General features: G+C 37.9%; 1 protein-coding gene across 4 annotated transcripts in view; it reads left to right on the forward strand.

Annotated features, from left to right (window-relative positions):
- The window catches only part of HECW1 (HECT, C2 and WW domain containing E3 ubiquitin protein ligase 1), a 204,409-nt gene that overhangs the window by 82,036 nt on the left and 100,167 nt on the right, over nucleotides 1–22,206 (forward strand). For all 4 annotated transcript variants that reach the window (XM_063304171.1, XM_063304177.1, XM_063304172.1 and 1 more), the window contains exons 3-4: nucleotides 2,246–2,353; nucleotides 18,829–18,923. In XM_063304171.1, the coding sequence (XP_063160241.1) occupies nucleotides 2,246–2,353; nucleotides 18,829–18,923 (203 nt within the window). The remainder of the gene's footprint in view (nucleotides 1–2,245; nucleotides 2,354–18,828; nucleotides 18,924–22,206) is intronic.

Raw genomic sequence — 22,206 nt, forward strand, 5'->3', positions numbered from 1 at the left:
TTCCACAACACTATTTTCACTCTAACCAACAAAAGTGTTTTGAACTTGAAATGCTGAGAACAAGGAGTAAATACCCTATCCTACTTGGTACCAATGTTGTAGCTCCTGCAGCAATAATAAACCTATCAACCTGAACTCTACAAAGAAAGAGAAGAAGTCATCTAGAATTTGGGTTTTCCTTTGCAGAAGAGAAAGGAAATTGACCAAATGCCTGTGAATTGCACACCTCTTTTTTTTTTTTTTCCTGGGCTATTTTGATGGAGCGGCAAAACTGTTGGCTACTTATTCTGAAAAACTTCCATCTTCCCCTGAGTGGAAGAACTACTTATTTTTGTTACCTTTTTGAAATCAATGGAATAATTCATGAAGTATATGTTATTTTAAGAAGATGTCAGGTTAACAATTTTATATCAGTTGAATGAAGATATCATAGTTTCACAGAGTGTAACACTGAAATATATTTGGATATTGTAGACTTGGCAGTACAGTGATCTTTGGAAAAGAATATAACGGATGCTACAGAGAGGGAGAGAGAAAGGAAGAATTTTGTGTACAATGAGGAATGATATGCTTGCAGACTTCTGGGGAAGAAATAAGGAACTGAAGACGGCTCCGCTAAAAGTGGAGCTGAAGAGCCAGTGAGTAGACCGGCTCTTCATAATTCCCCTCCAGACAAGGAGAGGACTGGAGTTCGCCCACAAGTGCTCCACCACAAGACAGTGTTCTTCAGTGGGTTTAGAGCTCTGGGAGACAAGGGAATAGCCATCTTGCTCAAACCATGGTTGGTGCCTTTAAAAGGACATTAAGTTTGCATACTTCCTTTTGTAATCTCTTTCAGAAATTGCTTGTTAACTGCTTTTTAGCTATTAGGAACCTTTGGATTGACAAGTCTGAAAACACTGGGTGAGTTTCATTCAATCCTTTGCAAAAAGAACTTAAATATACGTTTAAGCACTTAAAAAAATTTTTTTTAATAAACAGCAAAAGTGTGATTAGAATTTTGATTTTGGAGTTACAAATGGACTAAGGATCCAGATGGGTTTGAAATAAGATCTTGGAATTAATTATAAGAAGACTTCCCATGGGAAAATGCTTTTGTTTTGAATTTTTTTTAAAAAAAATTATAGGATGAGACTTTGAAGGTTGGACACCAGAAGGAACTAAAGCTTACAATTAAAGTAGAAGAACACTTAAATTTGACTTACTGATACAGAATGAAGCAAAATATTGGACATATTGAAGGGTATTTTTGACCAATGGACCCAGAAAGTAATTTTAAGAGTGTCTGCCTCTATAGATAGACTATGTTTAAATGATGTTATGGAAGAGGAACAAGTTTTACTGGACAAGATTGAGACTGATACGAAAGTGGATTTAAAAATGACAGGTTACAAGAATGATATGAAAACAGATGCTACATTGGACATACAAAACAATCAGGCTAAATGTCTTAATAATTAAAAGGGATATACAAATAACACACCAAGAGAGTGACCTGAATAATTTTCGTATATTGGATTTACAAAAGAGGCTTCTTAAAGCTTTGAAGGATTTTGTGAGAGGGGACAAAGAAAAAATGAGAAGAAATCAAGTTCTAAGACATGATTTGAAAGGACTAAAGATCAAGATTGTTAGAAGTAAAAGGAAGGAATATAAAGTTGGTTTATTTGATCAAGGTTAAAATAGATATGTTGTTATCTCTGGTAACCCTTAATGGACTTTTGCTGACATCAGGACTGAAATGACGAGGCTTTAAGGATTTGTTTATAGATAAGAGATGGGATATGGGAAGAAGAGATCATTTGTTGTATTTTAAGAGAAGGCGATAAGTTACTATAATTGTTTATACTTGTGATGAAGGAGGAAGTCATTTCTTTATATATTTCTTTTCTTTTTCTTTACTATATTCTTATTTTTTCTTTTCTATTTTTTCTATTTTCTTTTTCTTTTCTGCACCTTCTATTTTTTCTTTTTATTCTTTTGTTTCTAGTTTGTATTAGTTTTTATCTTTGCAATTGTAATTTTTAATAAAATTACTATTAAAAATAAAAAAAGGAATGATATGCTTGCTAGAATCCTTTGTGATGAAGAAAGTGTATATTCATGAAGGATTTTTTTTTCCCTGTATGTTTAGTCCATTTGCCTTGCTAATCCCATTTTAATCAAAAGACAGTAAGTTTTGCTTTTGGTTCCTCCCTTTGCTATGAAATAATTAGGTCTTCTGTTGTGGTTCTTTACCTCACAGATGAGGTCCTGTCAGAAAACTTCTTGGACTACAAAAATCGTGGGGTGAATGGCTCTCACCAAGGCCAGATTATCTGGAAAATTGATGCCAACTCTTGCTTTGCAGAATGTAAGTATCTTTGCTCTTACTCACTAATTTAGTGAACATTCATAGAGCTGTGCTCCCCATCTTCTTGCAAATCAAATCAGACCTTATTAATATGATCAGTCCATGTTTTCAGCATTAATTCAATGAATGTTCATTTATTGTGTTTATCAGCAGAGATTTTGAATGTATGCACACGAGAAGATAGGCTCAATTACTTACATGTATAAATGTCAAGTGGTTTGGGGGGTTATTTATTTATTTTAGTGAAGCTTATGATCTTTTTGAAATAAACAAGCCCATGTACAATTATTTTCTCCTCAGAGAGACCAATGGATTATTAGCACTGTCTTGTTCTTGTTGTAGTCTATTTTTGTGGAGGCAGGTACTTTCTGGCCCACGTTGCAAGAGCCTGGGGTACTCTTAAGTACTTTTCTACACACAGAGTTGTTTTTTTCCTTCTGAAATAACTCTTAAGTGCTTGCCTATGCTAGCCTCAAAATGTGGGGATGTAAGCTTAGGGATTTCAGAAACGTGTAGGTTGGGCCAAGTGAACTATAAGAAGCAAAGAATAAAAACAGAAAACAATAAAACAAGGTCACTGCTGTTTTGGAAGATGACCAAAAATACTAGCTTAGATTTAATGGTACTGTATTATTAATAATGAAATATACGCATATATAAATGCATTTAAGATCTATCTTAGACTTCAGAGGAAACCTCTCCAGGTTTCCTTTCACTTTAGACTAATATTTATTTATTTATTCATTCATTCATTCATTCATTCATTCATTCATTCATTCATTCAATTTCTATAGCCGCCCATCTCAACCAGTGACTCTGGGCAGCTCACAACAATAAAAACCATAAAACCATAAAACAATTACAATTAAAACAATTACAATAAAAATAAATATACATGGCTGCCAAGTAAACAATGTAAGATGTCAATACAACCAAGAAACGGGACCATTACCACACTCGGGGCCCCAGGTCTTCATGGCCTTACCAAAGGCCAACAGGGTTGGGGACATCCTGATCTCTGAGGGGAGAATATTCCAGAGGGCAGGCACTACGGCTGAAAAGGCACACTTCTGGTCCCCGTCAACCGACATTCTTTGGCTGACGGGATCCGTAGCATGCCCAATCTACCAGATCGAATTGGATTGGTTGAAACAACTGGGAGAAGGCGGTCCCTTAGGTAACCCAGTCCCAAGCCATGAAGGGCTTTAAAGGTGACAACCAGCACCTTGAATTGCACCCAGAAGCACACCGGTAACCAATGCATCTCCCATAGCAGTGGTGTTACGTGTGTCGAATATCTCACTCCACTTACTACCCATGCAGCTGCATTCTGCACCAGCCGAAGCTTCCGAATGCTCTTCAAGGGCAGCCCCATGTAGAGCATGTTGCAGTAATCCAGATGGGAGGTCACGAGGGCATGAGTGACAGTGAGTAGAGCCTCCCGGTCCAGGAATGGGCGCAACTGGCGCACAACCCAAAGGTGTGCAAAGGCCCTCCTAGCCACGGCTGCCACCTGCTCTTCAAGCAGGAGCCGTGAGTCTACGAGGACCCCGTGGTTGCGCATCGGGTCTGCCTGGGCCAGTGCAACCCCACCCAGGACCAATGATGGAAAAACCTTGTCACCAGAAGGCCCACAAACCCAAAGCCACTCAGTCTTGCTTGGGTTGAGTTGAAGCCCGTTGCACCCCATCCAGGCCCTTACAGCCTCCAGGCACTGGGTCAGGACATCCACGGCATCACTCAGGTGGCCAGGGGTGGAGATATAAAGCTGGGCATCGTCAGCATATTGATGATACCTCACCCCATACTCCAGCCCACAGAAAACATTACCAGTTGGAATTGCGCTGTGCAATCTCTTGAAATCTCTTACCATGTGTGTTGACTTGATTTGTCCTGATCTGGGTCATGATCTCTACTTGCTGCCATTGCACTGCTGGTATGGCGATGCTACACATGATGTGCAATATTCTCCCCTCCATCCCCATGCTTGTTCCAGATCTACTAATGTGGAGGCATGCACTTGGGCATCAAGAACAATGTGACAAATCATTCGTCTTGTTTCATTGCAGTTACCTATTTGAATGCAGTTGGATAGCGGCTTATTGGCAGTGTGTCATCTGAAATAAATTGCTTCTTAAATATTAAATTTAATTTCTTTCTTTGTTCAGTGAAAATAAGTAAAGACTCCCTCAGGGTAGTTTACTGAGCAACGATATTGCAATGGCTTGCCTCCGCCTTCTCCTAGGATTTTTTTTCAGCTTCTTAGGATAGCCTGTCACTGGTTTATCTCCCTTCTAGGTTCTAATCTATCAGACTCTGCTTAGCATTTTATAAGATCTGCCAAAGCCATTTAGGGGCTGCTCATTTATTTTCTCCTATTCAATCATTCCCTTTAAAAAAACCTAGTGGAGTCTTATCTTACACAATCTTAAATGTATATTTAGATCCAATATGTAATTAAGAATAATGAAAAATGTGTCTCTTCTAATTATAAAAATGTGAAAGGTCTAGACTTTGAATAAAGGAGGTTTCTTTATTTAGTATTGTTCTTCTGTAATTGTTTCTGAAAATCATTGTAACGGAAGACTCTGCCATATGCTGCCAGCTTGTCCAGGCAGAGGAAAAGCAATTACTGACAATGATCCAGCTTTGCTGTTCTTTGCATGTAGAGGAGCTCTGTCAGATTGCACCCTGGAGTTGCTTCTATAGTTTGCTTGGGCAAGGTGACAGCTGGCTTGTCCAGGCACAGTGGGGGTGAATTCTGACAAGGCTGCAGCTTTGTGTGCACATTTGTACAGGCAAAGCCAGAGCCCTGTCAAAACTTGCTCTGGGCTTTCCCTGGTTAAGGAGTCTGTCAGGATGGATGAGAAATTGTTGATGTTTTGAGTAGTATTAATATTATTAGGTATTTTTATATGAACTGAACAGATCTAGTCTCTCGGATAAATGGGCAGATCAGAACCAAATTATTCATTACATAAAACATACTAAGAAAAAAGGAATGACTCAATTTTAAATAGCCAATTAAATTTTGATCACATGGGAAAGTGTTGATAAATCTTTCTTTATGTTGGTGTAAAATCAGTTCATAGATGGAAAGTGAGTATAGATCATCAGTTCAAGATGTAAAATCTGGTGTAGTGGAATTTCCCCCCAAATAAACTTTTTAGCTAATAGTCCAGGCACAGTAAATCCAGAGTTATTCTTACACTGTTATGTTCCAAATTTTTGGTATATAGTTCAATATTACATAAATATATTTAAATCTTATTTTTCTTCTTAGTACCATATTAACAAACTTAACAGTATTAATCCAAAAAGGGAAAATCATGGAATAGGACCAGCAGACTATATCCCTCCACCACTTTGCACTTCCAACAACATATTGAAGTTGATATCTATCCCTTACTAAGTATCCTCTCAGATGTCCCATGTTTGCTATGTAGCAATATTTTTCCTTTTTTCCTTTTTCTAATATTAAAAGTAATTTAAAAATGGAGTTATCCAAGGGGTTTTACATGTCTTTTTTATGTTGTTCTGCAATTTAACTTTGAATTTATCAGAATAAATTTTTGAATGTGTACTTTCAGGAAAACTATACATCTAAATCAGTATGAAAACATATAATCACTCTATAGCTCTTCTTGAAGAATCAAATCCACATTTTGGGGTGTTTCTAAAGCCAGCCTTGAACCCAGATATCCAAATGATGGCTGTAGCCAGGAGTAACTTTCTGTAGTTTAGGGTGGTACTGTATATAAGAGCAAGTTAGAATGGAGTGGCACAGAAGTACTAATTTTAAAAAAATGAACTTAAAAATTAAGGAAAATATGTTTTCACTGTGCTATTATATGCTTCATGAAGCACTTTTAAAAATAGTTGTTTATCATCCCATTTTAAATTACATAGTGAGGATAGGCAGATTTCGATTGGTCTATCTAACTGTAATTGACAATAGGGAATTCTGATTGAGATTTATAGTCATGAAGGGAGGTTGTATTAACATAGTCCAAATCAAGGAGCTTTATATAGTTGATGAATGGATAGATGCAGCTTCCATGGTTACAGCGAGTATTTAACTTGCTTATGATAAGACATTATTTGATTCATTCCGCTTCATTCAATTTTATTTCACCAGCTGGTACTTTCCATGTGGGAAGAAGAAATATATTGTAGAAGAATTCTATTTTCTGCTGGCTAATTAATGCAAACAGGAACTACTATGATAAACGTCATTGTACTATTATAGCAGACTTAGAATGTAATATTCTTAGAAAAAATGATCCACCAAATTTCAGGGAATATTAATAGTGTCACAACTGCAATTCAGTCATACATATCTTTTTGTTTATTTGTTAATTGGTTCCTGTATTGAATAATGTAGTGTCTGTTTAATTGTACTGGGGCATATTGTTTATTCCCAAATTAGTTTGGAGCAAGTATGCAGAATATTAAACCATGACCCCATGCAACAGTCTCAGTGGCCAAACTGTTGAAAGTAAGGCTTAAATGTACAGTATTTCAGATACTGCTAAATAAATATATCTGTCCTAACAACCAGGAAACACACTGAGACAATGAACTGGTCTCTAATATTTATTGCTAGTACTTAACAGGAATCCTAACAAACTGAAGAAGCGTGGGAAAAACCCAGACATATAACCCCCAAGGGTTAAGGCGGTCCCGATCTGTGTCTCTTTGAATGGCTGAACAATTCCTCAGTGCTACGCATGCGCTTGACAGTCTGGATGGGAGCCCCCTGCTCGCCATCCTTACTCATGACAATATCTATATTTATATCCCATATAGATTACTATATAAATATACCTATATTTATATCCCATATAGATTACTGTAATGTGCTCTACATGGGGCTACCCTTGAAGAATATCTAGAAGCTACAGCTGGTCCAGAATGCGGCCGCGCGGACAATCTTGGGTGTCCCAAGATTTGCACATGTAACACCTTTGTTGAGTGAGCTGCACTGGGTCCCAGTTTGCTTCTGGGTGCAATTCAAGGTGTTGGCCATCACCTTTAAAGCCCTACATGGCATGGGACATGATATCTGAGGGACCATCTCATCCCTATTACATCAACCTGCCCCATCCGGTCATGCAGGGAGGGAATGTTATGGGCTCCATCTATAAAAGAATTCCATCTGGCAGGGTCTCGGAAGCGTGCCTTCTCTGCTGTAGCTTCTGCCCTTTGGAACATCCTTCCCCCAGAGGTGAGACAAGCCCCCTCGCTCCTGGACTTTCACAAAAGATTAAAGACCTGGTTTTGTCTGCAGGCTTGGAATGGGAGGGGGAATAATTACACCTGGGGATGGCTAGCGCCGTAAAGTGATTCTGAGGGGCCTATTACACTCAAGGACTGATTAAGATCTTTTTGCCATGTAGATTTTATTGTATCTGTATTTTTTCTGTATTTTGTATTGTAATGGTTTGGAATTTTAATCCTGTTTTATTGTAAGCCACCCAGACCCCCTGTTGGGGAGAGATGGGCAGTGAATAAATAAATTAATTAAATAAATAAATAAATAAATATTTAGCCACTGATAAATATATTAATATTAAAGAGAAAAATAATTTCATGGAATGAAAAGCTGTGACCAGCTCCAACCATAGAGCAATTCTACTTTGAAGCAGTCCATTTAAAAAGAGAGGACCAGTTCACAAACATCAGCCAAACTTTAGAAAATTTAGTACTAGCTTTTAGCTTAGATATATGGATTGTAACTTACAAAGCATATGTTTCATTTCTATCTTATGCTGAATCATAGTTTGTTTAACCATGGTTTATTGAGTAAACCACATTGTCAGGTCTTGCAATATGCTAATCCATAAACTAGATTGAAAATCAGAGTAGTTGAATACATTATGGCTTAGTAAAGTGTGAGAACCTAGCTAACTGGACTTATCAGACAAGCCAATGTTTTTTTCAAAAAAGCATGGTTTAGTAGGATGTGTGGACCCAACCACTGAATTTTTACCTTCAAGCGCAATTCATTTTAGTGAAATCAATTTACCTCCATTTTGAGCATCAGCATAATAATTAATACAGGAAAATTAAAAATTAGCCTTATATAAAGATAGACTGTTAGATTCTCTTGCTTAATATTATGACTAGCAGAGACACAAAACTGAACTAAGTCAATACATGTAATCAAAATGGAAGTCATTGTATCACTCTCTCACAGATACAGATAACTCTAAAAATTCAGGAATAGCATGTGCTAGATTCACACATAGAAAGGAGTGTAACCCTTTCAGCTATAATGAAATGGGTTTGGGCCATGACTATCTTTCTGTAGAAAAAATATATTTAATTTGAGAAGTGGCCTTTACTTATATCTCAACTACATTCATTTTTAATCAAAAGGAATAAGAGCCAATACATGAATCTCTGCTGGTAGTAAGTGACTGGAAAACAGCTTACAGCTCCCTTTCAATTCCCTAGTTACTCAGCTCTGATATCTTTCTTTTCTCAAATGGACTATTCCTTGCTTTGTTGCCATGGAAATATTAGGCTAAAAATATCATTGGATGTAGTTGATATGAAAGAAAGGCATGCATGTTGATTTTGAAAAGTGATGAACATGCAGTGATTAATAGAGCTGGCCTCATTTTTTGTATATATTTCTAGGGGAAAATTAATATGTTTAATGCTAATGTAGGAAGCATAGCTTTTTAATAGTTTGTTGTTCTTAATTATTTTTATTTTATTTTAACACAGTAATTTGAGGCAACATAATACAACAGCAAAGCCATTGTTGGCCAAAATATGCATACTACTTGTCCAAAATGCTAATTATTATTTTTACATTATTCTAGACAAATAAAATGGGTAGACAAATAAACTATTGCCAAGAACTGGATTAAGCCTGGTTACATAAACTTTAAATTGACTTTCTTCGTTACACTGTCTTTTGTCTGACATTTGGAAGTCATGAAAAAAAAACCCTATTTATATCCTACCTTGTCTCAGAAGTTTAAGATGGCATGCTTCATATTTCCAATTTTATCTTGACATCAGCCATGCTAATACATTGAATTGATAATTGAATTAATGATTGATTTAAAATCATATATTAAGCTTCCTTGAGAGAAAGTGGGTTTGAACCTGCATCTCTTCAGTCTTAGTCCAGTACTTTAATCACTACATCAGTCTGGTTCTCAGTTCATATAGTCTCTGAATTTTGTCAGAGCTGAAATAATTTCCAGATTTTCATACGATTTTTACAGTTCCAGAAAATGCCTTCTCTTTTAGCAGTTTTTTTAAAAAAGCTTTCAAGAGTAGCTCTGCTTATTTGCCTTCTGTGGTAGAATCAGGTTGCCAAAACAGCTCAGTTGGCTTGATGTCATTTTTTAAGAGAATCAATATGTGATAAAGTATTCTGGTTCCCAGAGTGTAGGAGAGTAGTGTCTTTTAAAGGAGAAACCAGGAGAAGAAATGGTGCTAAAAAAAGAGTAACCAGAGAAAATAATAAAATTGAAGAGTAATAACATACTGTATGCACATTTTTTTTCTTAATGGAAGGACAGAGTGTTACTCTGCTGGGACCTCTATTATTTTTCCAACCTAAAAATGAAATTTGGTAAAAAAAATGTTGTGGTGCCTTAGTTTTAACATAGCATTTATTTTCCATAATTTGCTTTAGCATTAAGTGCTAAAGGTGGCTTTTTTCTTGCATTTCCAACAGATGTTAAAAATCAATGAAATATCATCTATGTGTGGTTATGAGATATGTGAAATATCAGTTATGTCACATGTTAAAATAAGGGTTTTCAAGCTGCATATTGGTCAACATTAGTAAGACTGGATTCAAATTCTGCAGAGAATGCCAAATGACCATTATCCTCCATTGATAACTTATCTTTAGAATTAATTCACTGCTAGTTCTGAAATATCTTAAGAACAATCAGTTAAAAGCTAAATAGAAAGGAAATAATAACTTAATCACAGAATAGTGATTCATATCAGTGTCCACTGTATCTAAGGAAATTGTTTTTGGATCATATTTTATTATCATAAGATTGCATATAGTCTTGATTTAATTTATGGGACATCTACATGCAACAACAGCCAAGCCAAAGTACAGGAATTTTTCTTTCTTTGTTAATTCTGTGTTTGCACACAAATGCAAATTTCTGCTTCCTGATCATTTACCTATCTTCATATGGTTTATCTTGTTTGCTTTCAAATACAAATGCAGCCTATTTTTTTCTGCAAATCAGCAACTGATTATAAAGAAGTTAAGATAGACTAATTTTTACTTACCAATATTTATTTTTAAAAAAATACTAAGCTAAGAATTAATTCCACTTTTTTCCTTTACTGAAAGAGAGTTCCATAAAAATGGGAACTTAATTTAAAATCCACTTTCAATCTAATCTTTCCTGATGGTTAGAAAACCGTAAATAACAAATATGTGAGGTATGTCCCCATATAGAATAGGTTTTAGATATACTATGCCACTAGAAGAGTTTGATGATTCAGAATGATCTATATATTCTTGGCATTGTTGCTTTTTATATCCAGTAGGATAAATCTATCCTTATACTGAAAGCAAATGCAGAATCAAAGCTGATCTTTAAGCAGAAGAAAAGCAGTGTGGAATAAAGAGCAAGTGAAATTCTGAGTGAGGAAAAAAAGGAGATTACTCTTCACAAAGAATGCTAAAGAAATAGAATAATGGAAAGGAGGAAGATATTTATGGAAAATTGTTATATTTAAAAGTAGGAAATTTTACCCTGAATTCTGAAGAAGGAGTTCCAATTTGTTTCTTTTATAAACCACTGATAGAAATAATCTCTTGTGCTTACATTAAGACTTCACTATACATTTTAAGAAACTTTTAGCAGAAAAACAGGATAAAATATGTTAAGTAAATATTTCAAATAATTATGTGGCACAAAGGTAATTTCATAGAAAGTATACATCATATGTTAGTGATGGTCAAGGATTGATCATTACCTGTCTTCATAGGATTTATATTGTTTGCTTTCTGTGTACATATATACATTACATGTATTTAGCATGGATATAAATACCAAATTAAATTAGTATTATTATGTACCATGTGTGTTAACATCATAAATTTCTCTGTAAGAAAGATTAATTTAAATATTGAGAATGGAAAAACAACATTTTTTTAAAAAAAATGAAAAAAATGAATGGACACTAATTCTGTGACATGTGTGTAGGCATCATCCTAGGTTTGCTAAGTCTATTCATTTCAACAGTGTTAAATTCTATAAAAAGTTTTTTTTTAATTCGTTCAGTCATGTCAGATTCTCGGAGACTGCCTGGACAATACCCTGCAGTTTTCCTGGCAAGGTTTTTCCAAAGTGGTTTGCCATTGCCTCTTTCCTAGGCCTGTGAGAGAGTGACTGGCCCAAGGTCACCTAGCTGGCTTTGTGCTTAAGGTGGGACTAGAACTCATGGTTAACTCACTGTTAACTTTTAAGGACCCTGCCCAGCTGGAGTCCAAATCTGAGTGAAGTCAAGCAGCTATGTCTAGAAGATGCTGTAAATATTCCTCACAGCAGCCCTGTAAAAACTCCCCTGGCTCCTCCCTACCTAAGGAGACATGGTGCCCTGGAAACAGGGCCCCCAGGCAGCTATCTGCAGCCACAGTAAGGTAAGCCCTAATGAACGCTCTCACCCGCCCTGGGTCAATTTCACTCTTTGTCTCTCTCCAATGGTGCTCTAGGTGTCTCTTGGGTCACTCCATCTCTTGAAATTGAATGGTAAACCATGGTGCTCTATGAGATCCATGCACAGAGAAAATCCGCACAGTGTCCTGTTCAGACTATGAGACAGCCAGGCAGAATCACTCTTAAGTTCTTTATTTACAAATAACTATTTACAACAATGAAAGTCCTTAGAATAGATTAAACAGTGCAGTTCAATCAAGACCACCCAGGCAGTGGAGGGAAACAAGACAGGGCTGCAGAATCAGAGGTAGCAGGAGATCAAGGCAAAACAGCAAGACAGAACTCGGCTAAACCCCTCAATGAGGCAGCGAGACTCAGTGTGGCTAGAACGCATGGCAAGGAGGAGGCTTGAGACGCGGGTGTCGGGCTTGACATGGAGGCTAGGCAAGGCTCGACTGGAACATCAAGGCAAGGCTCAGATCTGGAGACAAGGCAGGACTCAGCTGGAACGGCATGGCAGGGCATGGAACTGGAAGCAGAGCTGGACTTGGCTGGAGCAACAAGACATGGCTTGGAACTGGGAGCAAGGCTGGATGTGGCTGGAGTGACGAAACGAGGTTTAGAACTGGAAGCAAGGCTGGACTTGGCTGGAGCAATGAAACAAGGCTTGGAACTGGAAGCAAGGCTGTGCTCAGCTGGATCAGCAAGACTAGACTCAATTGGAGCAACGTGCAAAGGAAGTGGGTCTGCAACGGCAGAAGGAGCTGGCTCTGATTCCGTGACGGCTACAGATGAGGCTTCTGACTCTGGTAAAGACTCTTCTGCAGAGGCTGTGAGCTCGAAGGATCAGTTGTCTCTGGCAGCTTGCTCTTGGCATGGTTGCCTTTTTTATGCGATCCTTTTCATGCCGTTTTCCTTCAGCAGCCAATGGGGCTGCTTTTTGTCTCGCACGCTTCTTTGCTCTTCTCTCTCGAGCACCGATTGGAGGATTCAAACCTCCCTCCAAAGTTTGTCCAATCAGCATCTGCACTCTGCTGAGTCACTCCTGGATTCTATTTCCCCAATTCCCTCTGGATAAGTTTCGTTTTCCCCTTCTGGCTCAAAATAAGTTTTGTTTTCAGAGTCAGGATCAGACTCAAACCTCACAACAGGCGCAATTCAGTCCAGCACCCGATCGCCTGCTCATTCCAAGCTGCAACAAGGGCATTGGCTGAACTATGTGCCAGAGCTTCGTGAAGAACTCCAAGCTGCCTCTGAAACCACACTGGGTCCATCAGGCACCTGGGAGGGGTTGACTGAATAGGCCCAACCTCCCTGCAGTGAGGGGCAGCTGCAGAAAACTCTAGGGCCAAAGGGGAGTGATCCATCCATGGCAAAGGACTCATGTTAACATTCCCCAAATCCAAATCATGATGCCACTTCCCTGAGGCAAACACCAGATCCAATGTGTTACCACCCATATGAGTTGGACCATGAATAAATTGGACCAGGTCCATGGCTGCAGGTCCTGTCTTTTAGGGGACTATGCTTGGTAGGTCTCAGGAGGAGGGCCTCCTCTGCCATGGTGCCTTATGGAACATTCTCCTCCCAGAAGTGAGGTTAGCTCCATCCCTATTAATGTTCTGGAAGTCCCTCAAGACCTGACCATGGGGATCCCAGGCGACTGGTCTTGATAGATCTTGAGGTGGCTCCATTACTGTGGTTAACATTCATCCTCTCTTGTGCCTTGTGCTTTTTTTTACATTTTTTAATAATGATTTTTATATGTATTTATTGTTTTTAATTAAGTGTTGTATGCTGCCCAGAGTCACTGTTTGTGAGATGGGCAGCCATATAAATTTGATGATTGCAGTGGTGCTTATAATTAATTGATCACAGTCAGTTGCAGGTTTCTTTGTTCTTTAAGCCCTTCATGGAATGGGACCGGGTTATTTGAGGGATCACTTCTCCCAATTTTATCTGCCCTTCTCACTAGATCCAACAGTGGCCATGTTATGGGTTCCATCATCTAGGGAGCTTCATTTGTCAGGCCCTAGATGGCAGGCCTTTTCTGCCGTGGTGCCCACATTATGGAATCTTCTTCCTCCAGAGGTGAGGTTGGCTCATCACTCCTGAGCTTCCGAAGGTCCCTCAAAACCTGGTTATGCCAGCAGGGATGGGGACCCCAGGGGATGGGTGAACTAGTGAGGTGGCTCCGTTATTATTAACATCCCTTTGTCTATTCTCTTTTCTCAGTTTTATTTCTGCTTTTATAATTTTCAATGTTTTTAATAATTATTATATAATGGTTTTAGGTAATTAATGTTTTATATATATGGTTTTATTGGATTGTTGTACTCTGCCCAGTCACTTTTTATGAGATGGGCGGCCTTATAAATTTGATAAATAAAATAAATCTGGGAGGGCACATTTCAGGGAGGGGAACCCCGCTTAATGCCCAACCAGGTTTCAATGATGCACTTTTTAAAAGTGAAAGGTAGTTTTAACAGACTAATTGGTTGGTGGGAGTGTCCATTTTTCAGAAATATCTGTTGCCTAAGAAAGTAGGGCATCACAGACATTTGTATCTTTTGCATGATATCATTACACAAATAAAATAAATTGCAGTGTAAACCTGTAAGACAAGGTTTCACTGGTACTTTAGTTTTTGTTCTTGACTAAGCAAACACTTCTGTCTTGAAATGCTTTTGTTATTCCCCGCAGTTAATTGGAGGGAAGCTGCACTGAACTTAGTGTGACTGATTTTTGAGTAGATGTGTTTGATATTGTACATGAGGATTGCAAATGTAAACTTAATTACAAGGAAATAAGCATTATTAAGCACAAAAGGATTTATTTCTTCTGTGCACGGAATTATACTATAAATTTTGCTACTTGGGCAAAATTAGCTTTTTAAGTAAAATAAGCCTATATGCACAAAATGAACCAGAGGGTTCATTTTTTATTAATTAATTATTGCTAGATTACAGATTAGGACTGTGCACAGATTGTCCAGTCCTTTACAGAGAAATAACCAGGATTTTACAAATAACCTTTTTTGGATCACTCCAGGGGTTGTTCAGTCTCACCCAATCCCTGCAGCTGGCATATGGTTTGGAAAAAACGCAACTGTTCTCTCTGAATAGATTCTTCTTTTAACAAAAAATAATTCAGTCCCCCCTTCACGGGTATGTGCTTCCTCTATTCTTTAACTGAGAAAATTATCAGTGCCCTGCTGTGGTTGCAATTGTTCCCTGCTATGCCTAATGGAAAGGATTGTAATGCAGCCAGCATTTCTTTAAAGCCCTTCTGCCCCAGGCAGCTGACTAATACAGTGTTTCCTGAAGATCTCTCTAGACACCAAGTAGAAGATCCTGACAGGCCTCTGCCTCTTGACCAAACATTTTCACCATCTCAGCTCTATAGACAGTGAGGATGGGCTGGTCATTTGCATAAAGAATGGGAGAGGGGTTGACCTTTCTCTCACCAAGCATCATTATGACTTTTTTTGGCACTAGCAATCTGTGTCTTCCAAGAAGAACTGTAATACTTTGTCTCAGCACTTTGTTTTCATCTCTGAATCTTAGAAACTATTTGCTCAGAACATTTCCACCATAGTCCCAATTTGCATTCACAATTTGATTGAAAACTGGCCCTCCTCTGCTCTTCTTCTACTTCTTTGGCTGACTCTTCTCAGTGCCCAAGATACCCTGTCTGCATGTTTTCCCCTGTGATTAGGATAACACATAGTAGTGCGGTCTGAACAATTTTGTTTGTCATTGAATCCAATTTTCCTCCTGCCACCTCTCTCCATTTTATGTTATTTTTTTTCCTCCCCTTTTCAGTGCAGCTGCCAGGGCTGTACTAATTGTCATATATATATATATCTTTGGAACAATATAATTAGTGGAGAAGTTGACTTCCCTACCTCCAATTAATAATAATTTATTTCAAATTATCCCTCTGCCCACAGCACCTCTCCACCCACCTGCCTGCGGCCCCAATAGCCCACCCACATTTCCCAGTGCACACCCACGCTCCCCAGCACCTGCCCACAGCCCTCGCCAGCCCGCCTGCATCCCCTAGCACCCACTCACACTCCCTAGTGCCCACCTGCAACACCCCTCCTCCCCACAGCACCCATGAATCCCCCCAGCACTCTTTACCTGGAACTCCTGCCTCTTCCCACTTAACAGTCATGTCCTGGGGTTACAACAGCAACAAGAAATGCCAGGATTGCCATCACTAAGTGATGCAGTCATGTAATGTTGTGCTTTACGACCACATTGCTTAGTGACAGCAATTCTGGTCCCAACTGCCATCATAACCCGAGGACTACCTGTATTTAATAATTTCCTATTCTTCCACACTAAAAATTACAGTTCCAAACAACTTGACTTGGTTGTCAAGAGCATCATCCCAACCTCTTAGAAGACATATGTAGTCTTGGGGACTCAGGTTCAGCAACTATGTTTTAAGAGATCTTTGAAACATACTATGGTGTGGAATGCATCAGGTTGTGGGGTTTTGTTTTTTGTTTTGGTAAAAGAGAAAAGAAAAGAAACTGAATCTCATTCATTCTGACTTGCCCATTTTTATATAATCCCTGTTTCCATTCCAGTTTTGCTAACCTAAACTCCATACATGCTTCCATTGTGAAAAGTTACCCATTATTCCATTTTAAAATGCCCAATATTCCTGCCAGTGGTTTGCATTTTCTTTTTCATCTTTTAATTTCTCAGTGAACAATTTTAAGCTCTAATTACAATGCCAGAAATGTATCATATAGAAAACAGATTCTCTCTCCATCCATTGTATCTTCTGATCTTATCTACAAATTTCTTTCTCCCCTTCAAAATTTGCATAGTTTGCATGAGAATAAACTTAAAATCATTTTTTTAAAAAAAGAGAGAGGGAGAGAGCAGGAAAGCATAGAAAGATGTCTGGTACAGTTAAGGGTGCTGTAACTTAATAGGTTAAACTTTCTGCGTTTGAAGAAAGCTTTTATGAATATGGCTGATTGGAAATCCTTTTGTTTCTCTACTGCTCTGCTTCTAAAGATTATAGATCATATTTAGACATATATTTTATTCATATTGGGTATATTTTCCTGTGGCTGTAAATTGCAGAACAAGATCAGAACAAGTTGACTTTCAGAGGAACTTGTTCACCATTCCTGATTTTCTGATGAAGAATCATATACTTCCAAGCAGTTCCTAAGAAAACAAACTGCTGTTACTCAGACACTGTAGATTAAGCTTTATAGTTTTAGTGTTCCCATCGGTTTATAACAACACATTACTAGTTTCAGGAAATTTAAAAGGCTAGTTTTTTTGTATCCAGAATGTTTACATACTAAATAGCAGGCTACTGTGCTCAATTGTCATTCCAATACTAAAGAAAGCTATATAAGGAAACTGTTAAATTGGAAAACCAGCCTCGTTCCTGTTATGCATGACGCAGCTATCTTTCACCACACTTACTATTGTGTTGGGTTTTTTTTCTCCCCCTGGGCAAATGGATACATTTCCAAAAAAAACTGAGTAGCAACCACACACTGTTTTTATTCTAAAATTAAAATTAGAATAAAATTATTCTAAAATTATTCTTGTAATTAAGAGTATGCTACAAGTGGGTGCTTTACTTTAGAGCTTGCCAGCTTCCACTTTGTTTTTATTTAAAGTAATCTTTTAAACATTCAGGTGGAAAAGGGAACATGACAAGTGCGGAAGGAAGTGTCCATGAACACATTATTGCCACAGGCACCACAGTGCAGATATAGGAATAAAGTCTTAGTGGATTTTCTTTTTCTCTTTATAATTCATTTAATTCTGTTGCCTGTGCTGAGCTGCCTGACTTTAGCCATGATATCATCTTTCTGCAACAGACATGATGAAGTCATGGACATTTGCCAAGTTTAATCATATTCAACAGCCTTGTGAGCAAGCTAATTTGGTGATTAGCTAATCTGGTGAATGTGAGGAGGAAAAGAAGGAAAATGATGCTGAAAAACAAGACCTGGTTTTATTTATTTATTTATTCATTCATTCATTCATCAAATTTTGCCACCACCCATCTCCCCCCAGAGGAGGGACTCTGGGCAGTTTACAAAAAAGGTAAAAGATTTAAAATACAATAAAACCATAAATAATGCACAAACTATAAATATAAATACAAGATATAAATATAAAATAAAATCCAGATGGCAATGAGAGTTCTAATTCAGTTTGTATGTATATGAGGGCCGTTTTAGGGCACCAGCCATTCCCAAGAATGACAAGTGAGATGGCAGAGTCATGTCTTCAGCTTTTTACAGAAGGTTGGGAGAGAGGGGGCTTGCCTCACCTCCGGGGGAAAAATTAGAAAAGACCATTCAGCTTAATGCAGAAGTTTGAACATTTTTCTATATGTTAGTATGAACCAAATGTGTCTTTTTCAAAGGAAATACCAAAATTACACAATTCAGCAGAACTTTGTATTGTGCTGAACAAGGAGCCAGAAATATGGAGTCAGGTCCATTTTTTTCAGAAATAGTTTCCTAAGTTATGAATATTTATTATATTTTTATCAAGTTATCTCTTGCTCCCTCACCCCCATTTACACACCATCTGATTTGAACAAATTAGCTTGGGTATCAAAAGAAACAATAATTGCAACTGTTTTTTAAAAAATAACTTTTTAATTTGAAGCATTAAATTTTATTTAATTTGAAGAATTACTTGAATGCATGAATGACAACACTATGTACTCAGAATGAACATATTTCCTGTGCCATGATTGATTTTACTCAACAGATATAATTAGAGGTTATTAATTGAAGATTATTCTTTCTTTTAGCTGAAACAAAGATCTGCTTCAAATATTATCATGGAGTAAGTGGGGCACTGCGTGCAACAACTCCCAGTGTGACAGTGAAGAATAATGCAGTTCCTGTGAGTTTTATGCTGGTTTCTTGGTTATGATCATCATTAGTTTGTGCTGTCTTTTCCTTATGACTATGATTCTGTGGTATCAGTAGTCTTCATCTTTAAATCTGGGCTTACTGAATTGTTGTGTTCTGTAACTCACTGCCAGTTTCTCTTCTCTATGTGTATTCTGTAATACAAGTGTGAAAAAATATCGAGATTTTTGTGAAGGTTGCACTGATTTGTAACTAAAATTTGAGCAGTGCTTTGAAACTAAAAAAAGAAAGCTTTCCTAGCCCTTACAACTATGAACTTAGGCTCAAAAATGTATACCAAGTACTGCTGAAACTCAAAGTCAAGGGTAACATCTGGTTTTCTGAACTTCTCAATTTTGCTCCCCCTCTGCCTTTTTTTCCCTCTTATATTCTTTAATCTTCCTTCCAAGCTGCCAGAAGATCTGGCTCTTCAGAACAAATTTACTTGGGATGACCATAAACTTTATTTTGTAGCATTGCCTGGTATTTATTAAGCAGGGTTAATGGCATAATTTTCATTTGTGAGCCATTCTCTGGGAGCAAGCTTTAGGGGGAGCAGACTCCAAAGCTATTGTAGCCCCAGCTGCATATAGTTTATTTCTTGGTGTCCAAGGACCAACCATAAAGGGCTGCAGTGGACTATGCTGATCATATGTCCACACTAAGTTCAGCATCCATATGGTAATCCCTGGGGAGTTGGGGGCCACGAGGTCGCCTAGCCCCTTTGTATTCTTACAAGCTTTCTGCCATTACTAAAAAGCTGTCCCCAATAGGTATTTACCTACAACTGCAGTTAAGTGGTTATCTTTAAATTCATATAATTCACCCTCCTGCTTGCCATGGTCTGGATAACTTTACTGTCCCCTCCTGTATTAGTAACTGAAGAGATACAACAGAAGCATCACTTTTTCATGTGGTAGATATGAGGGTAAGGCTTCTACCAAATTATTCTAAAAGCTCTAGAAGGTTCTGAGCAGAGATCTACATAGACACATAAACCGTATCTGAATTTACAGGTAAGTGCTCACACAAAAAAAACATTTTTATAGCTTTGAAGACTTCATTTTTCCATACCATAGAACATTTGTTTTTTTAAAACACCAAGTGCACATAGCTTTGCTATTTGATAATTAAATGCTTTGTTTAGATCTTCCTATGCTTCAATTTATACTTGCATTGTTCTAATAATGGGTAATGGATAGATGAGCACTTTATGCACGTGTTGCCTACCATTTTATCTAACACTTTTTCATAGTTGAGAAAGTCATCTTGAGATGGTATTTAAATCATTCTTTTCTGCCATATGGAACTGAAATCTTTCCATGAGTGACTGATCTTATGGAAGCCAGTTTGCATGATCATCTGTTTTTCTGAGAAGGAGGAATCTCATGAATGAATCAGCTCATCTGCTTCTTACACAAGAGGATTCAGTTCACAACAGAAGATTCTCCACTGTACAGTATATTGTAGTGCCATCTCTAGCTGAATGTATCCGTTAAAGATATCCCAATTTTTTGATAGTGGGCACATTTGGAACATGGAATAAAGCTGCCATGAGGAGCTTGCCCTTTCAAAGGCTGCCATCATGGGCATAGTTAATCACAAAACAAAAGGGTGAATAGGGTATAATATGCATCATTAGCAAGGGAAGTTTTTGTGCACACAGTGGTATGCACAGGCACTCCATGAGGGTTCCCAATGCACACTGTGTTGCAAGAAAGCATTTTTGTGATATGTTTGTTTGCTTTTTGTGCCTTCGAGTCAGTTTTTGACTTCTGGCGACTGCCTGGGCTAGTCCCTGCAGTTTTCTTGGCAAGATTTCAGAAGTGGTTTGCCATTGCCTGCTTCCTAGGGCTGAGAGGGTAAGAGTGGCCCAAGGCCACCCAGCTGGCTTTGTGCCTAAGGCAGGACTAGAACTCATGGTGTCCTAGTTTCTAGCCCAGTGCCTTAACCACTACACCATACTGGCTCTCTTTTGTGATAGGGGATTGTCTTAATTTTCAGTTCTAGGATCTATCTGTCTATGTAGTATTCTGTTTAAATTAAGTCCCTGGGTCTTTAAAATCATCACAATTTTTCAATAATCAATACACATTTTACTAAATTGAACCAAAGTTTGTGTGGTGATTAAGAGAGTTAGTGTTATTTCAATGTGGAATAATATAGGTTAATTCATAATTGCTTTCAGGGTGTAGTACCAGAGTGAAATGAACAATGCAAATCAATGCAAGAAAAAAACCAGTAGTACTGTACCCTTTTTTTCTTTTTTCCCCATCAAGAGTACAGAAAAGATCATCACTATAGCAATTCGTTTGTTAATGGCTTTGATGCACAGATGATATCTTTTAGCTGCTGTGTTGTTCAGATCATGTCTTCTGTTATGACCATGTAATAGAAGCACTAATAGCCTGTACATAATAACACTATAATCTAACAAATGATACAAAGATACGTAGCTGCGAAGTACATTCATAACCTTCCATGCTTCAGCGGCTCCTTTTCAGCACATTACGCATGTCAGGCAACAAATCTCATTTAGTTGGCGCCAGTCAATTGCAAGCTCCCATAAATCTTAATATGACTCTTCTTTAACAACTTATAAAAAACACACACAAATCATAGCAAGATTAACAACCAACTAAATGATATCCATATGGGAGGGAGAGCATTTTCCTGTCAAAAACCTTTTAAAGGGCTTAAAGCCAAGTGAGCTCAGTTTGAGAGCTGAAATGGAAAGCAAAGAGAAATACTAGCATGCTCCAATTCTTGTTCCCCATCCACAGAACCAGTGCATGCTGCCCGATAGGCTCATAAGTTCCACTGGTTATTTTCTGCTGTTCTGCCTATGTTATGAGCCCTTCACTCAGCAAACATTTAAAAGTTCAAACAGCTATGAACTACACATTTTCCCCTTGACACGCACAGACACATACACATATTTTACTGAGGCGCAAGGGAAAAATAAAGGAGTACAGTAGAAAAGTTTTATCTCTTTGGGGAAATATATGTTCATGCTGTGAGCTTTCTAAAGTAGATTGGTGTTGGGTTAAATGGGATAGAACATGATTTTTTTTGATATTTTCTGTCTTAAAAATCAGCAATGCAAAGGGACTGGAGAACGCTAGTGGAAAGGCTGACGTTTTACCCTGAATGTTCAATTTTTAACTTTTTTTTTTCCTCCCCAAATGCACCATCACATTTCTCCTAAAAAGCCATTGTAGAGGGGATTCGTGTTAGTCTGTGTAGCCAAAAATCAAAAGGAGTCACCCTTTCCA

Source organism: Candoia aspera, chromosome 4, assembly GCF_035149785.1.
Source record: "Candoia aspera isolate rCanAsp1 chromosome 4, rCanAsp1.hap2, whole genome shotgun sequence".
NCBI classification, from domain to species: Eukaryota; Metazoa; Chordata; class Lepidosauria; order Squamata; family Boidae; genus Candoia; species Candoia aspera.